General features: G+C 43.5%; 1 protein-coding gene across 2 annotated transcripts in view; it reads left to right on the plus strand.

Moving 5' to 3' along the window:
* cobl (cordon-bleu WH2 repeat protein) overlaps positions 1 to 13900 on the plus strand; it is a 503840-nt gene that overhangs the window by 475272 nt on the left and 14668 nt on the right. For both annotated transcript variants that reach the window (XM_041183628.1, XM_041183629.1), the window contains exon 13: positions 3263 to 3496. In XM_041183628.1, coding sequence (XP_041039562.1) covers positions 3263 to 3496 — 234 coding nt within the window. The remainder of the gene's footprint in view (positions 1 to 3262; positions 3497 to 13900) is intronic.

Genomic DNA, 13900 nt, shown 5'->3' on the forward strand with positions numbered 1-13900 from the left:
GTCTCTTTTGATTTGGCTATAGCACGAGATGGACCATGGGCAGCAGAAAAGGGAAGCTGTGAGCAGAGGGAGGAGGTGGACTCTCAGTAGAAGGCCATACCTACCTTGGATCCTCACGGAGCATATCTCCTAACTTTACCGCAGCTAGAGGCAGTACCTGGCACAGCACACCAAAGAAGTGATCACTCAATTGTGTCACCTCCTTGAACTGGACTTGCAGCAGCAGAACAGGATGAAGAAGGCACTACCATTGGCTGTGAGGATCACCATGATTCTCAACTTCTACACTGTTAACACCTCACATCACTACTTCAGGGAGGCAATTGAGACCCTGTGCACAAGGAGAGGGACCAACACAGTTTTCTCTCTAATCAGAGAGAAATAGGAGTAAGTAAGTGCCTTTGCAAAGGTCGAGGGATTTCCCAAAGGTGCATTTGGCTCTGCAGCCGCCACTTCTGAAAGGGGATATGTACTGAAACTTCAAGAGATGCCACTTCCTCACATAAAAATTAAAAGCAAGAGTGGAACATTCGGCCCCTTGAGCCAGCTCCGCCATTCATTGAGATGTGGCCTTAACTCCACTTCCCTGCCTTTCCCCCATAACGCTTGACTCCCATGTCAATCAAAAATCTGTCTAACTCAGTCTTGAATATATTCAATAACCCAGCTGCACTGCTCGCTGGGGATGAGAATTCCAAACACCAACAACCTTTAAGAGAAGAATTTCTCCCTCATCTCCATCTTACATGGGAGACCCTTTATTTTGAAACTGTGCCCCCTACTTCTAGATTCCCCCACGAGAATAAACATTTCCTCAGCATCTACCTGTCATCTCCTCAGAATCATCAGACTGTCCCAGGATCCTGGGAACAAGTCTGGTGAACCTTCACTGCACTCCCTCAATGGCATTAATATCCTTCCAAAGGTAAAGGGTCCAAAACTGCACACAATACTCCAGGTGTCGTCTAACCAAGGTTCGACACAATTGAAGTAAGACTTTGGTACTCCTGTACTCAAATCCTCTTGCAATAAAGGCTAACAGACCGTTAGTCTTCCTAATTGCTTGCTGCACCTGTGTGTTAGCTTTCAATGATTCCTTGACAAGGACACCCAAGTCCCTTTGTACATCTACACTTTCTAATCTCTTACCATTTACCATGACATATTTCATAAGCATCCTATTCTGCTTCATCGTACTCTATTTCTGCCATCATTCAGGGAGCTCTGGCTTTGTTTTTCCTACTTCTCCAACTTGTGGGAATGTACCTTGACTGAAACCAAACTATCTCCTCTTCAACGGTAGCCCATTGTTTGTCAAAGATTTTTGTCTTACACTCCTCAGGGCCATCACAAGAAAACCAATGTCAGGGGAAGCAACAACTTTGTACTGTATGAGAAGAGAGTGCTGATTGGTCGGCAAGTGGACTCTGGTAGCGGCATTGCCGTGGAAAATGCATCAGTTAATGGAATGTTGTGAAGCCATTAGAGAGGGTGCAGAAACGATTCATGAGAATGGTTCCATGAATGAGGAAATTCAGTTAAGATAGATTCAGGAGGTTATAGAAAGGAAGGTTGAGAAGATATTTGATAGAGGTATTCAAAATTATGAGGGGTCTGGACAGAATAGATATGGAGAAGCTGTTCCCACTCATGAAGGGATTGAGAACAAGAGGGCACAGGTTTAAAGTAATTGGTAAAAGAAGCAAAAGTGATAGAAGGAGAATTTTTTTTACGCAGCAAGTGGTTAGGGTTTGAAATGCAATTCAACTGTAGCATTAAAAGGGAATTAGACTGTAATCTGAAAAGAAAGAATGTGCAGGGTTACAGGGAGAAGGCGGGGGAATGTTACTAGGTGAGTTGCTCATTCAGGGAGCTGGTGCAGACAAAATGGGCCAAATGGCCTCCTTCTGGGTCATAATAATTCTGTGATTCTGTAAAGACAGACAAAAAGTCATTGTTTAGTTTCTCCACCATTTCCCTATTTTCCATTATGAACTCTTCTGTCTCCACCCATAATGGACCCACATTTGTCCTTGCTAATCTTTTCCTTTTTACATAACTAAAGAAACTTTTACAGTCTGCCTTTATGTATCTAGCTAGCTTGCACTCATGTTCTCTTTTTCCTTTCCTTATCAGTTTCTTGGTCCTCCTTTGCTAGATTCTAAATTGCCCCCAATCCTTGGGTTTACCACATTTTTTGACATCCTTCTAAGTCACTTCCTTTGATCTAATGCAATCTTTAACTTCTTTTGTTAGCCACAGTTGGTTTACCTTTCCTGTTGGGAAAGTCTTAAGAACTACAGCTGAGATGTTATCAGGACCCATAGCCTTTAGTGTATACAATGCCTTCAGCCATTTCCTGATATCATGTGAAGTGAATCGAATTGTCTGAAGACTAGCATTTATGATTATGTGGACCTGTGGACTAGGCTTAGGTAGATCATCCACTCGGCATTTTTAGATGATGATGCAAATGCTTCAACCTTGTCTTTTGCATTGACATGGTTGGTTTTGCCACCATTGAGGATGGGGATGTTCTTGGAGCTTTCTCCTTATTTTGGTTGTTTAATTGCCCACACCATTTACGACTGGATGTGGCAGGACTGCGGAGCCCATAAACTCTCAAAATTAATGGCAACACAAACCCATGTTTGAGGGGCCGTCAGATTCTAAACAAGGGACTATGATACACAACTCTTGGCCAAGTTGAAAGTTAAATGCAGAAGGCCAACTAGCAAGATACCTTGTCCAGCTCAGATCAGGGGCAATGATATTCAGATGCTCATGGAGTGACCAAACTTTAAGCAAGCACATTTTCAATTTGGTATATAAGCAAATTGCAGGTGTACACTCAATAACCTGTAGTGGTTCCGAGGACATGTTATATTGCGCTAAATGCAACAGGACCACAATTGTATCTGTTACACCAACCTCAGAAAGAAGTTGGACAGACAAATTCAGTGATGTACTGAGCAGAGCTATAATTTTTTGAAGCTGTGACCTTCAATAAGATTATATTGTATTTTCAAAACAAGTTATTTCACACAATAAAGGTAAAAATACACTACTCTTTTAAAGTTAGTGTACTTATCATTGACCCTTTCTAAGGTTTAAATAATTGAGTTTTTGATACCAGGAATTGTTTTTTTTAAATGCACAAGTTTAATTCACAGATCACTGCAACTTTCTATTTTGTTCATTTTAATTATTGTGCAAGTTGCTACATATTTTTGCTAACAAGAATTACTAACTATTTTGACAGACAACTTCCACAATATTGAGAGAACTACATGATATAACAGGAGAATATTGTCAAACTAGACAACCAGCTACAGAATCTTCTAGTATTCTTCCTCCTGCTCCTCCTCCTGCTCCTCATCCAGATTCTCCAAAAACTGGGAAGTTTACGACCAAAACTGTTGCGAATTTAGAAGAGGCACGAACTGCATTATTGGAAGCAATTCAGTCTGGCACCGGTGTAGCGCGCCTTAGAAAGGTAAGAGTTCTTTAACAATTACTTATTGTTTTTAATGTATTAAAACCTAAGTTCACAACTCTTTCCCTCTTTTCTTTTTCTCCGCCAATTAAATTTTCACGCGAAAGTGATCAACTGTTAGGTGGTTCCCACAGAGAGGGGTGAGTAGTTGGGGAATGTTAACTAGAGTAAGTACACCCCACTTCCCTTTCATCCATTTCCCAGTGACCAACTTCAGACCTGCATTGCTGGAGGGCAGGGAGCAGGTTACTCCCAACTCTGGACATTAGATGAGATGATTTGCATGCAGGGCTAAATGACTAAGGGGAAATTGAGAAGCTTCAGAAAAATAACTTGGAGCCAAAATTCTATGTTATGTCTAGGCTAGGTTTGGTGAAACCCCTCAGGAAAATGGAGGATGAAACTGCCTCAGAAGTTTTCTGTTTGCCTTGATCCACTCCTTACAATGTAAAACACAGCCAGGGGATGTGGAACCAGGATAGCTACTCCTTGACAAAAACAAAAATAGCTGGAAAAACTCAGCAGGTCTGACAGCATCCGTGGAGAGGAAGACAGAGTTAATGTTTCAAGGCTGTATGACTCTTCATCAGAACAAAAGAGAAATAGAAATGTGGTGACATATGTACTGTTTAAGGGGGGTGGGACAGATGGAGCTGGATAGAGGGCCAGTGATAGATGGAGGCAAAGGATAAATTGCCAAAGATGTCATAAACAAAGGTCAAAGGGCTGCTGACACTGGTGATATTAGCTAAAGGATGTGCTATTGGTGGCATTAAGGGTAGAAAGCAGGATGAGCAAATGACAGCTGGCCCTAGTGGGGGTGGGGTAGGGGGAAGGGATTGAAATAGGCTAAAAGGTGGAGATAAAACAATGGATGGAAATAAATAATAAAACTAATAATTAAAAATAGGTGGGAAAAGAAAATTATATGTATATATAAAAGAAAACATATTATTAGATAAAAGAGGATCAAAAAGGGGGCGAGGATGGAGGAAAGAGTTTATGATCTAAAGTTGTTGAACTCAACATTAAGTCTGGAAGGCTGTAAAATGCTTAATCGGAAGATGAGGTGCTGTTCCTCCAGTTTGTGTTGAGCTTCACTGGAAGATTGCAGCATGCCAAGGGTGGACATGTGGGCATGAGAGCAGGGTGGTGTGTTGAAATGACAAGCGACAGGGAGGTCTGGGTCATGCTTGCGGACAGACCGAAGGTGTTCCGCAAAGTAGTCACCCAGTCTGCGTTTGGTCTCTCCAATGTAGAGGAGACCGTATTAGGAGCAGCGAATGCAGCAGACTAAATTGAGGGAAGTGCAAGTGAAGTGCTGCTTCACTTGAAAGGAGTGTTTGGGCCCTTGGATGGTGAGGAGGGGGGGAAGTAAAGGGGCAGGTGTTGCACCTTCAGTGGTTGCATGAGAAGGTGCCGTGGGAGGGGATTGAGGTGTAGGGGATGATGGAGGAGTGAACCAGGGTGTCCCGGAGGGAAAGGTCCCTACGGAATGCCGCCGGGGGGGTGAAGGGAAGATGTGTTTGGTGGTGCCATCATGCTGGAGTTGGCGGAAATGACGGAGGATGATCCTTTGAATGCGGAGGCTGGTGGGGTGATAACGGAAGACAGGGGGGACCCTATCATGGTTCTGGGAGGGGGAAGAAGGTGTGAGGGCGAATGCACCGCAGATGGGCCGACACGGTTGAGGGCCTTGTCAACCACTGTGGGTGGAAAACCTTGGTTAAGGAAGACAGGTCAGAAGAACTGTTCTGGAAAGTGGCATTATCGGAACAGATGCAACGGAGGAGAAGGAACTGAGAGAATGGAATGGAGTCCTTACAGGAGGAGCTGTAGTCGAAGTAGCTGTGGGAGTCAGTGGGCTTGTAATGAATATTGGTGGATAGTCTATCACCAGAAATTGAGACAGAGAGGTCAAGGAAGGGAAGGGAAGTGTCAGTTATGGACCATGTGAAAATGGAGGGGTGGAAATTGGAAGCAAAATTAATAAATTTTTCCAGATCAGGACTAGAGCATGAAGCGGCACCTAAGCAGTCATTGATGTACTGGAGATAGAATTGTGGGAGGGAGCCAGAGTAGGACTGGAACAAGGAATGTTCCACTAACCCCATAAAGATACAGGCATAACTGGGGCCCATGCAGGACCCATAGCCACACCTTTTATTTGGAGGAGGTGAGAGGAGTTTAAGGAGAAATTGTTCAGTGAGAGGACAAGTTCAGCCAGACGGAGGAGAGTAGTGGTGGATGGGGATTGTTCGAGCCTCTGTTCAAGAAAGTGGAAAGCCCTCAGACCATCCTGGTGTGGGATGGAGGTGTAGAGGGATTGGACATCATGGTGAAGAGGAGACGGTTAGGGCCAGGGAACTGGAAATTGTTGATATGATGTAGGGCGTCAGAGGAATCACGGATGTAGGTGGGAAGAGACTGGACAAGGTGAAAGAGAATGGAGTCAAGATAGCAAGAAATGAGTTCCATGAGGCAGGAACAGGTTGACACAATTGGTCTGCCGGGACAGTCCTGTTTGTGGATTTTGGGTAGGAGGTAGAAGTGGGCCATCCAAGTTTGGGAGACTGTGAGGTTGGAAGCTGTGGAGGGAAGATCTCCAGGGGAGATGAGGTCATTGACAGTCCTGGAAACAATGGCTTGATGTTCAGCAGTGGGGTCATGTTCCAGGGGGAAGTTGGAGGAAGTGTCTGCGAATTGGCGCTCAGCCTCTGCGAGGTAGAGGTCAGTACGCCAGACAACAACAGCGCCACCCTTGTCAGCAGGTTTGATGACAAAGTCAGGGTTGGACCTGAGAGAACGGAGTGTGGCAAGTTCAGAAAGAGACAGGTTAGAGCGGGCAAGAGGAACAGAGAAGTTGAGATGACTGATGTCATGCCAACAGTTCTCAATGAAACGATCAAGAGCAGGTAAGAATCCAGAGGGAGGGGTACAGGTGGAGGGAGAAAATTGGAGGCGGGTAAAAGGATCCGTTGAGCTGGGGAGGGAACCCTGCCCAAAGAAGTGAGCACGGAGACAAAGGCGGCGGAAGAAGAGTTCAGCATCGTGCCGAGCCTGAAATTCATTGAGGTGAGGGCATAAGGGTATGAAACTTGAGTCATTTGCTGAGCACTGAACGTTCAGCATCAGAGAGGGGAAGGTCAGGGGTATGGTGAATACACAGCTGGGGCTCAGATTAGAAGACGAGATGGGGTCAGAGGATGGGCAGAGGTGGAGGGTTCTGGATGGGCATTGGTGTCGATGAGTTGTTGGATCTTGAGTTCCTTAACACCTGAACCATAGCTACTCCTTGAACTGGGAGGTGTCTTTCCTGAGCCTGAAAGTGGACTTGGTATAGTAATGGCTGCTTGTATGCTAAGTGAATGCAAGAGTACAGGTCTCCACAAAAGTATGTGGAGGTGCCACCTGGCCAGGCAAGCCTCACTAGATTTTGACAGGACGGCCTGCTTGTTTTGGGTGAGGGGGAAGGGGTGGTGATGTTAATAGGACCATGGCCAGGGGTAGGAAGACTATTGGAAAACCTCCATGCATCTCCCCACAGGTGGGCATCAGAGTTTTGGGCAGGTAGATAATGGAGATGTGCTCAAAGTCATTCTTGCAATTGCCATTCATATGCTAATGACATGGCATATGATTCCACTGATCCTGCAAACCCTAGGGGGGTTTTAGCCAAAAGGCACACAATATGGGGAGATGATAGTGTAGTGGCAATGGCAAGGCTAATGGTCTGGAGACACAGGTTCAAATCCCACCATGAAATTTGAACCTGTGGACCTGTAATTTGGTGGAATTTGAATTCCATTAATAAATGTGGAATATGAAGCTAGTAATGGAGACTGTGAAATTATAATAAAAATCTGGAATTAAAAGTTTACTGATGATCATGTCGATTGTTGTCTTTACCTGGTCTGATTTACATGTGACTTCAGACCCACAGCAATGTGTTTTTTTTTATTATTCATTCATGGGATGTGGGCATCACTGGCTAGGCCAGCATTTATTGCCCATCCCAATTTGCCCTTGTTCAGAGGGCATTTGAGAGTCAACCACATTGTTGTGGGTCTGGAGCCACATGTAGGCTAGACCAGGTGAGAACAGTAGATTTCCTTCCCTAAAGGACATTAATGAACCAGATGGGTTTTTACAACAATCAACAATGGTTTTACAGTCGTCATTAGACTTTTAATTCCAGATTCTTATTGAGCTCAAATTCCACCGTCTGCCATGGCGTCATTCGAACCCAGGACCCAGAGCATTACCCTGGGTCTCTAGATTACTAGTCCAGCGACAATACCGCTACACCATTGCCTCCCCCGGTTTACTCTTAACTGTCCCATGAAATGGCCGAGCAAACCACTCAGTTCATGGGCAATTAGGGATGGGTAACAAATGCTGGCCTTTCCAGCAACATCCACATCCGGTGGAAGAATAAAGAAAGAAAAATTGCATTTAACATTACGTTGTAATCCTCAGGATTGTGAGCCAAGGAATTTCAGGGCCACGTTTAACATAATGACATGGTCCATGTTTTTTTCCTTCAGCCTGCAGCAGTAAGATTCACAACTCTTTTTCTCTCTCTCTCTTCCTTCAATTGTGGACATTTGGCATAGTTTCTAGGGATTTGCAACAAGTAGTGAAAAGGCTGAATTTATTGATTTTTGGAACATTGTTGTTTCTAGACTGGAAAAATAATTTGCACAACTGGGGGTTTATTGATTTGCAGTGTTCCTTGGGGGGTGTTAGAGTATGATTGCAATCCGTACAGCTGAATTGACATAGCTTTTAAGATACTGTTATTGCTGGCTTATTGGGAGTAGGATGGACCGGGTGCAATGCTGAATACTATGGAGGTGAAGCATCGGGCAGAATTTTCATTCCAGGATCCCATTCCCACCATTGGGATGAAATGCAGATCAGGAACCCTGAAATGCCATTTTTCTTTTGTCATAACCTTCTTGGAACAGAATTGTCACACCATGCAGGATGCTTCTGGAACATTTAAAGGAGCAGTGCCATAATTGATTTGAATGTTCCAGGGAGTTCTGCCACCTGCTACAAGAGAACCTGCAGCTTTCCCTTAGCCAGGCACAACCCTGCTGATGCCAATCCAGGTCACTACTGCCTGAAATATATTTACCTCGTTATATCTGAGCTAAATAACATCTGTTAGTCAGCAGTACCTTCCTGCATAAAATAGATAACTGATGCCTTGTTATGAAGCACCTACAATTACATCCAGTTCCGCAACCCCAACCCCCCAACCCACTCCTGCTAACCCCTGGACCTTTAGGAGCAGTACCATGCTTACTTCATCAGGTTCTGCTGCAGAGTAGGATTTTCCAAAGTCCATGTAGTAATTGGTGCCACTCATGGTTCAGCTGAAAAGGAGTGCCCTTATATGAACCATAAGGACTTCCACTTAATTAACATGCAACTTGTGCATAGCTATTTACACCAGAGCCAAATCCCCAGGCAGCTCTCATAATTTCTTCATTTACACCTGTCCTCCATTCACCACTCTTGATTTCACATATAGTGGGGCTGATCCCTTGAGGATCAAGATACCCACTCATCTCTTATTTTATTATTTCTCTTTAGAATCTATACACACAATAGCAGGGCCATCACAAAATTGCAGTTGGTGTTCTGAAGCAGCACTTCTTTTGCTTGGATACAACATGGGCATGATGCAGTACCAACCAGTCAAAATATCCAAGATATTGTGACTTGATGCATTTTGTACATCACCACAGAAAGACACTCACTAGGAGGACATGCACATAATAGCAATCTTGAGGAGGATCTGTCACGACCCGGATGGGAGTAGTGCACAGTTGATCTAGCCCCACTACTCCACAGGTCATACCATTAGATTAAAAATTTAATTTACTCACTAACATGGCCAATTGTTTACCTTCACTAATGGGACCCAGAATAAAAGAGACTTTAACCAGGCTTCTTTCAATAAACAACAAGCTTATTAGTTTATTTCAAACCAGTCTTGTTGAATAGAAAGGCAAAGCTTATCAACACACAGTATGGAATATGAAATTATACTAATTACTCTTTCGAGATACCCTAACTCTCTCTCTCACGTACACACATACACACACAAACACACAGATCCATGAAACAATCAATGACTCTGCACTACTTTTCAGGCAGACTCAGAATACTCAAGGCCACTCAATTCCAACATGTAGAACATCTCAGGAGCAGCTTATATTCACTTCCATCTGTAGACTCCAAAAGGCTGCTGTCTTTCTTCTCAAGCAGTCGGTCCTGCTCTTCTCAAGCAAAATCAAAATGTGCTTTTAAAACATAGTCTTCCAGGCATGTTTTTTCTTCAGAGCCATAAAACGCATGTGACCCCCTTTGTACACAGTTCACCCAGGTTAAGGGGTTGACAGTTTATTTTTCAATTGCTTAATTACCCTTTCTTGTAAAAGGATGCTTCTTCCAGGAATAGTAATCAAAGTCCTGCACTAAATCTTTAAGGGACAGTGTCTTTTAAAGCACAAATTCTTCCAGAATGTTCTAAGTCCATGAAGATGAACACAAACCCAAAAGCACAGGAGGTTGCTCTGCAAAGCAGTTTGCCGGAGACTGGACAGACCCTCATAAAGGATGCCATTTTCCAGACAGAATAACCCTCGCTATCCCACTTCAAGCACCATCTTCCTTGTCCCCTGATCATAAGAATTGCCAATGGATCTTCACCCTCATCACTGTTCCTCTTTGCACATTTCAACCCCTGTAATGAAAACTGAATCAATTAAGGAAATAGCTTGGTATCTGTGACCCTAGTGTTTGCTTTTCTTGTTATTAGGTTGTGAATGTTGTTGCCAAGCCTGGCATTTATTGCCCGTCCCTAATTGCCATTGAGAAGGTGGTGGTAAACTGCCTACTTGAACCGCTGCAGTCCATGTGGTGTAGGTACATCTACAGTGATGTTAGTGGGGGATTTCCAGGATTTTGAGTCAGTAACAATGAAGGAATGGCAATATAGTTCCAAGTCAGGATGATGTGTGAGTTGGAGGGAGAATTACAGTTGGTGGTGTGCCCATGCACTTGTTCTTCCAGGTGATAAAGGTCATAGGTTTGGAAGATGTTGTCGAAGGAACCTTGGCAAGTTGCTGCAATGCCTCTGGTAAGTGGTACACTCTGTTCCCACTATGCTCGATTGGCAGAGGGAGTGAATTTTTAAGGTGATAGATGGGAGGCTGCTCAAGCAGGCTGCTTTGTTCTTGGATGGTATTGAGCTTCTTGAGTATTATTGGAGCTGCACTCATCTAGGCAAGTGGAAGGTATTCCATCACACTCCTGACTTGTGCTTTGTAGATGGTGGACATCTATACCTGGGAGTCAGAAGATGAGTTACTTGGCATAGAATACCCAATCTTTGACTTGTTCTTGTAGCCACAGTAGTTATATGACTGGTTCAGTCACGTTTCTGGTCAATAGTAACTCCAGGGTGTTGATGGTGGGTGATTCAGCAATGGTAATGCCATTGAATGTCGAGGGGAGATGCTTCAATTCTCTGTTGTCGGACCTGGTCTTTGCCTGGCACTTGTGTGGCATGAATGTTATTTGCCACTTATCAGCCCAAGCATGAATGTTGTCTAGACTTTGCTGCATATAGACATGGACTCCTTTAGTATTTGAAGAGTGGCGAATGGTACTGAACAATGTGCAACTGTCAGCAAACATGCCCACTTCTGACCTTCTGTTAGAGGGAAGGCTACCATGGCACTTGCAACTGTGAGATGTGTGACAAATATAGATGAGACATGAGGTGACTTTCTGACCTTCATTTCCAAATGTATGGGCACCCCATAAAGTTGATGGTGAGGGATTTTGCTTGAGTCTTTCACTGTTCAAAGGGTTTGAAGGGGCCAGGCAGCAAGTTGAAAACTGGGCTGAAAGTAGGTTATAATTATTTTTAAACTTTGTTTGATTTTTGGGCCTGGAGTCCTTCTGACAGAGGGCCATTAGACCAGTGGCATGGCTACTTCTCTTCTGCCATCATTTCCTAATGCAAGGCCCTGCCAGGAGACAGAACAGCACCAGGAATGTGATATGAGTTTCCTTCAGTATCTTAATGTTTTTTAGTGCTTAGTTCAGACTTAGTAGAGAAAGACTGCTCCAGAGAATATCACCAACAATCCCAACTGGTTTATAATAGAACCACTTATTTGTTTGGGGATTGTTTACACAGCTGGGTCCTTCTCACCTGGCAGCTGGTTATTAACTAATTTATCAATATAAATTGAGACATATCAGTGCAGTCTGACCTTGACCTTTTGGTATTAAAGAAATTGTGTTTTTCCAAGATGCTTTTCAGCAAATTCAGATGGTTAGTATGCCATTCAGAGGATGATTTTAAATCAGATTATGTTTATAGGGGAGGCAAGTACAAAATGCACTCACTGACCTAGGTATCAGACCTGGATATTTTATTAATAAAAACAGGAAATGCCGGAAAAGCTCAGCAGGTCTGGCAGCATCCGTGGCGAGAGAAACAAAGTTAACGTTTTGAGTTCATGCAACCCTTCTTCAGAGAGCTCGGATTCAAAATGTTAACTCTGTTTTTCTCTCCACAGATGCTGCAGATCTGTTGAATTTTTCCAGTATTTCCTGTTTTTATTTCAGATTTCTAGCATCTGCATTATCTTGCTTTTATTTATCTGGGTATTTCATTGCCTGGGCTTTGTTTAAATTTGACAGGGACGTTCCCATCAGTCACATTGGGAATGGGAAGCCAGCCATTTTTTGGACATACTTTTCAGTGGGCCGCTAGAGGCCTATTTCAAGTGGGATTGCACCTCTCAAAGGGAGCTTGCATTCTCATGTTGCTGTCTTACTGCTGCAAAGTAGAAAATGAGTCAGAAGCAAAACTGCAGATTTTCTGTAGACTCATTGAAGATCTTGGTGCAAGAGGTGAGGGCGAAGGAAAAAGTTCACTTTCTCATTAATGAAAGGAAGAAAGCCAAAATGGAGCTTCACCAGGCCTGGAGAAAAGTACCTGAGGTTATTGGCAGCAGTAGCATCACCCCAGAGTTGAGTGAGATGCTGAAAGTGGTTCAATTACCTGACAAGAGCGGAAAGGGTGAGTATTTCTCTTCATTTCTCAATTTCTCAGTAATAACTGGCAATAGCCCTTCCCTCCATTCTCCCAGCACTGTTGACAATTCCCTCTCCTGCATCACATCCTTTACTGTCCATCACATGGGCACATTATACTAGTTCATTCTTAGTTCAAACATGCACTCACCTCATTTGCTATTTTCACATAAATGGGCATTCTGTTCTCACATGGTAATCAATGCAGAATTCCTCTCATGAATCCTTCCTCACTTCCCACACTAGCTATTTGCTTTCCATTCAATATCCTCCTCAACTTGATTGTATCTTGCTTCTTTTCTCTCTCAACATATAAAACTCTAGAAGACACTAATTAGGCCACAGCTAGACTACTGAGTACAATTCTGGTCACCAATTACAGCAAGGATGTAATCATACTGGAGAGGATACAGGGGAGATGTCAAGATTAGAAAGTTTTAGCTATGAAAAAAGATTGGATTGGGTAAAATTAGAAACGTAATAGGTTTTCAGCAGATGGAATGGGAGATGGTGGAAAAAGAAAAAAGGGGAATGTCTGTGATAAGGTGGAAAACAAGAGAGATCAGTGACCAAAGAGTTGTTGGTGCAAAGCTAAAGGGTATGTTAACAGGACAAGAAGAGGTGTGAATGGCAGAATGATGAGCAGCTGCTATCCGAAAGCAAAAGCAAGAGAAAAGTAAGAGTAAGATCGAAAAATGCAAAGAGAAAGAAACAAATCTGGCAGAGATTTTGATCTGAAATTGTTGAACTCAGCGTTGAGTCCAGAAGTCTATAGAGTTCCTAATCAAAAGATGAGGTGCTGTTCCTCAAGTTTCCATTGAGCTTCATTGGAGCACTGCAGTAGGCCAAGGACAGAGAGGTCAGTGTAAGAGCAGGGTAGAGAATTGAAATAACAGGCAACCAGAAGCTCAGTGTCATGCTTGCAGACTGACTGGAGTTGTTCTGCACAGTGGTCAATCAATCTGCATTTGGTCTCCCCAATATAGTGTAGACCACATTTTGTCAGCGAGTACAATGTATTAAATTGAAAAATTTACATGTAAATCAGTGTTTCACCTGGTAGGAGTGTTTGGGGCCTTGGGTCGTGAGGAGATAGTATAGTGTAGACCACATTTTGTCAGCAAGTACTATGTATTAAATTGAAAAATTTACATGTAAATTGGTGTTTCACCTGGTAGGAGTGTTTGGGGCCTTGGGTAGTGAGGAGATAGGATGTAAAAGTTTAAGCGTTGTATCTCCTGCACTTGCGTGGGAAGGGGCTGGCTGTTTGGGGTT

This window comes from Carcharodon carcharias, chromosome 3, assembly GCF_017639515.1.
Source record: "Carcharodon carcharias isolate sCarCar2 chromosome 3, sCarCar2.pri, whole genome shotgun sequence".
Classification (NCBI taxonomy): Eukaryota; Metazoa; Chordata; class Chondrichthyes; order Lamniformes; family Lamnidae; genus Carcharodon; species Carcharodon carcharias.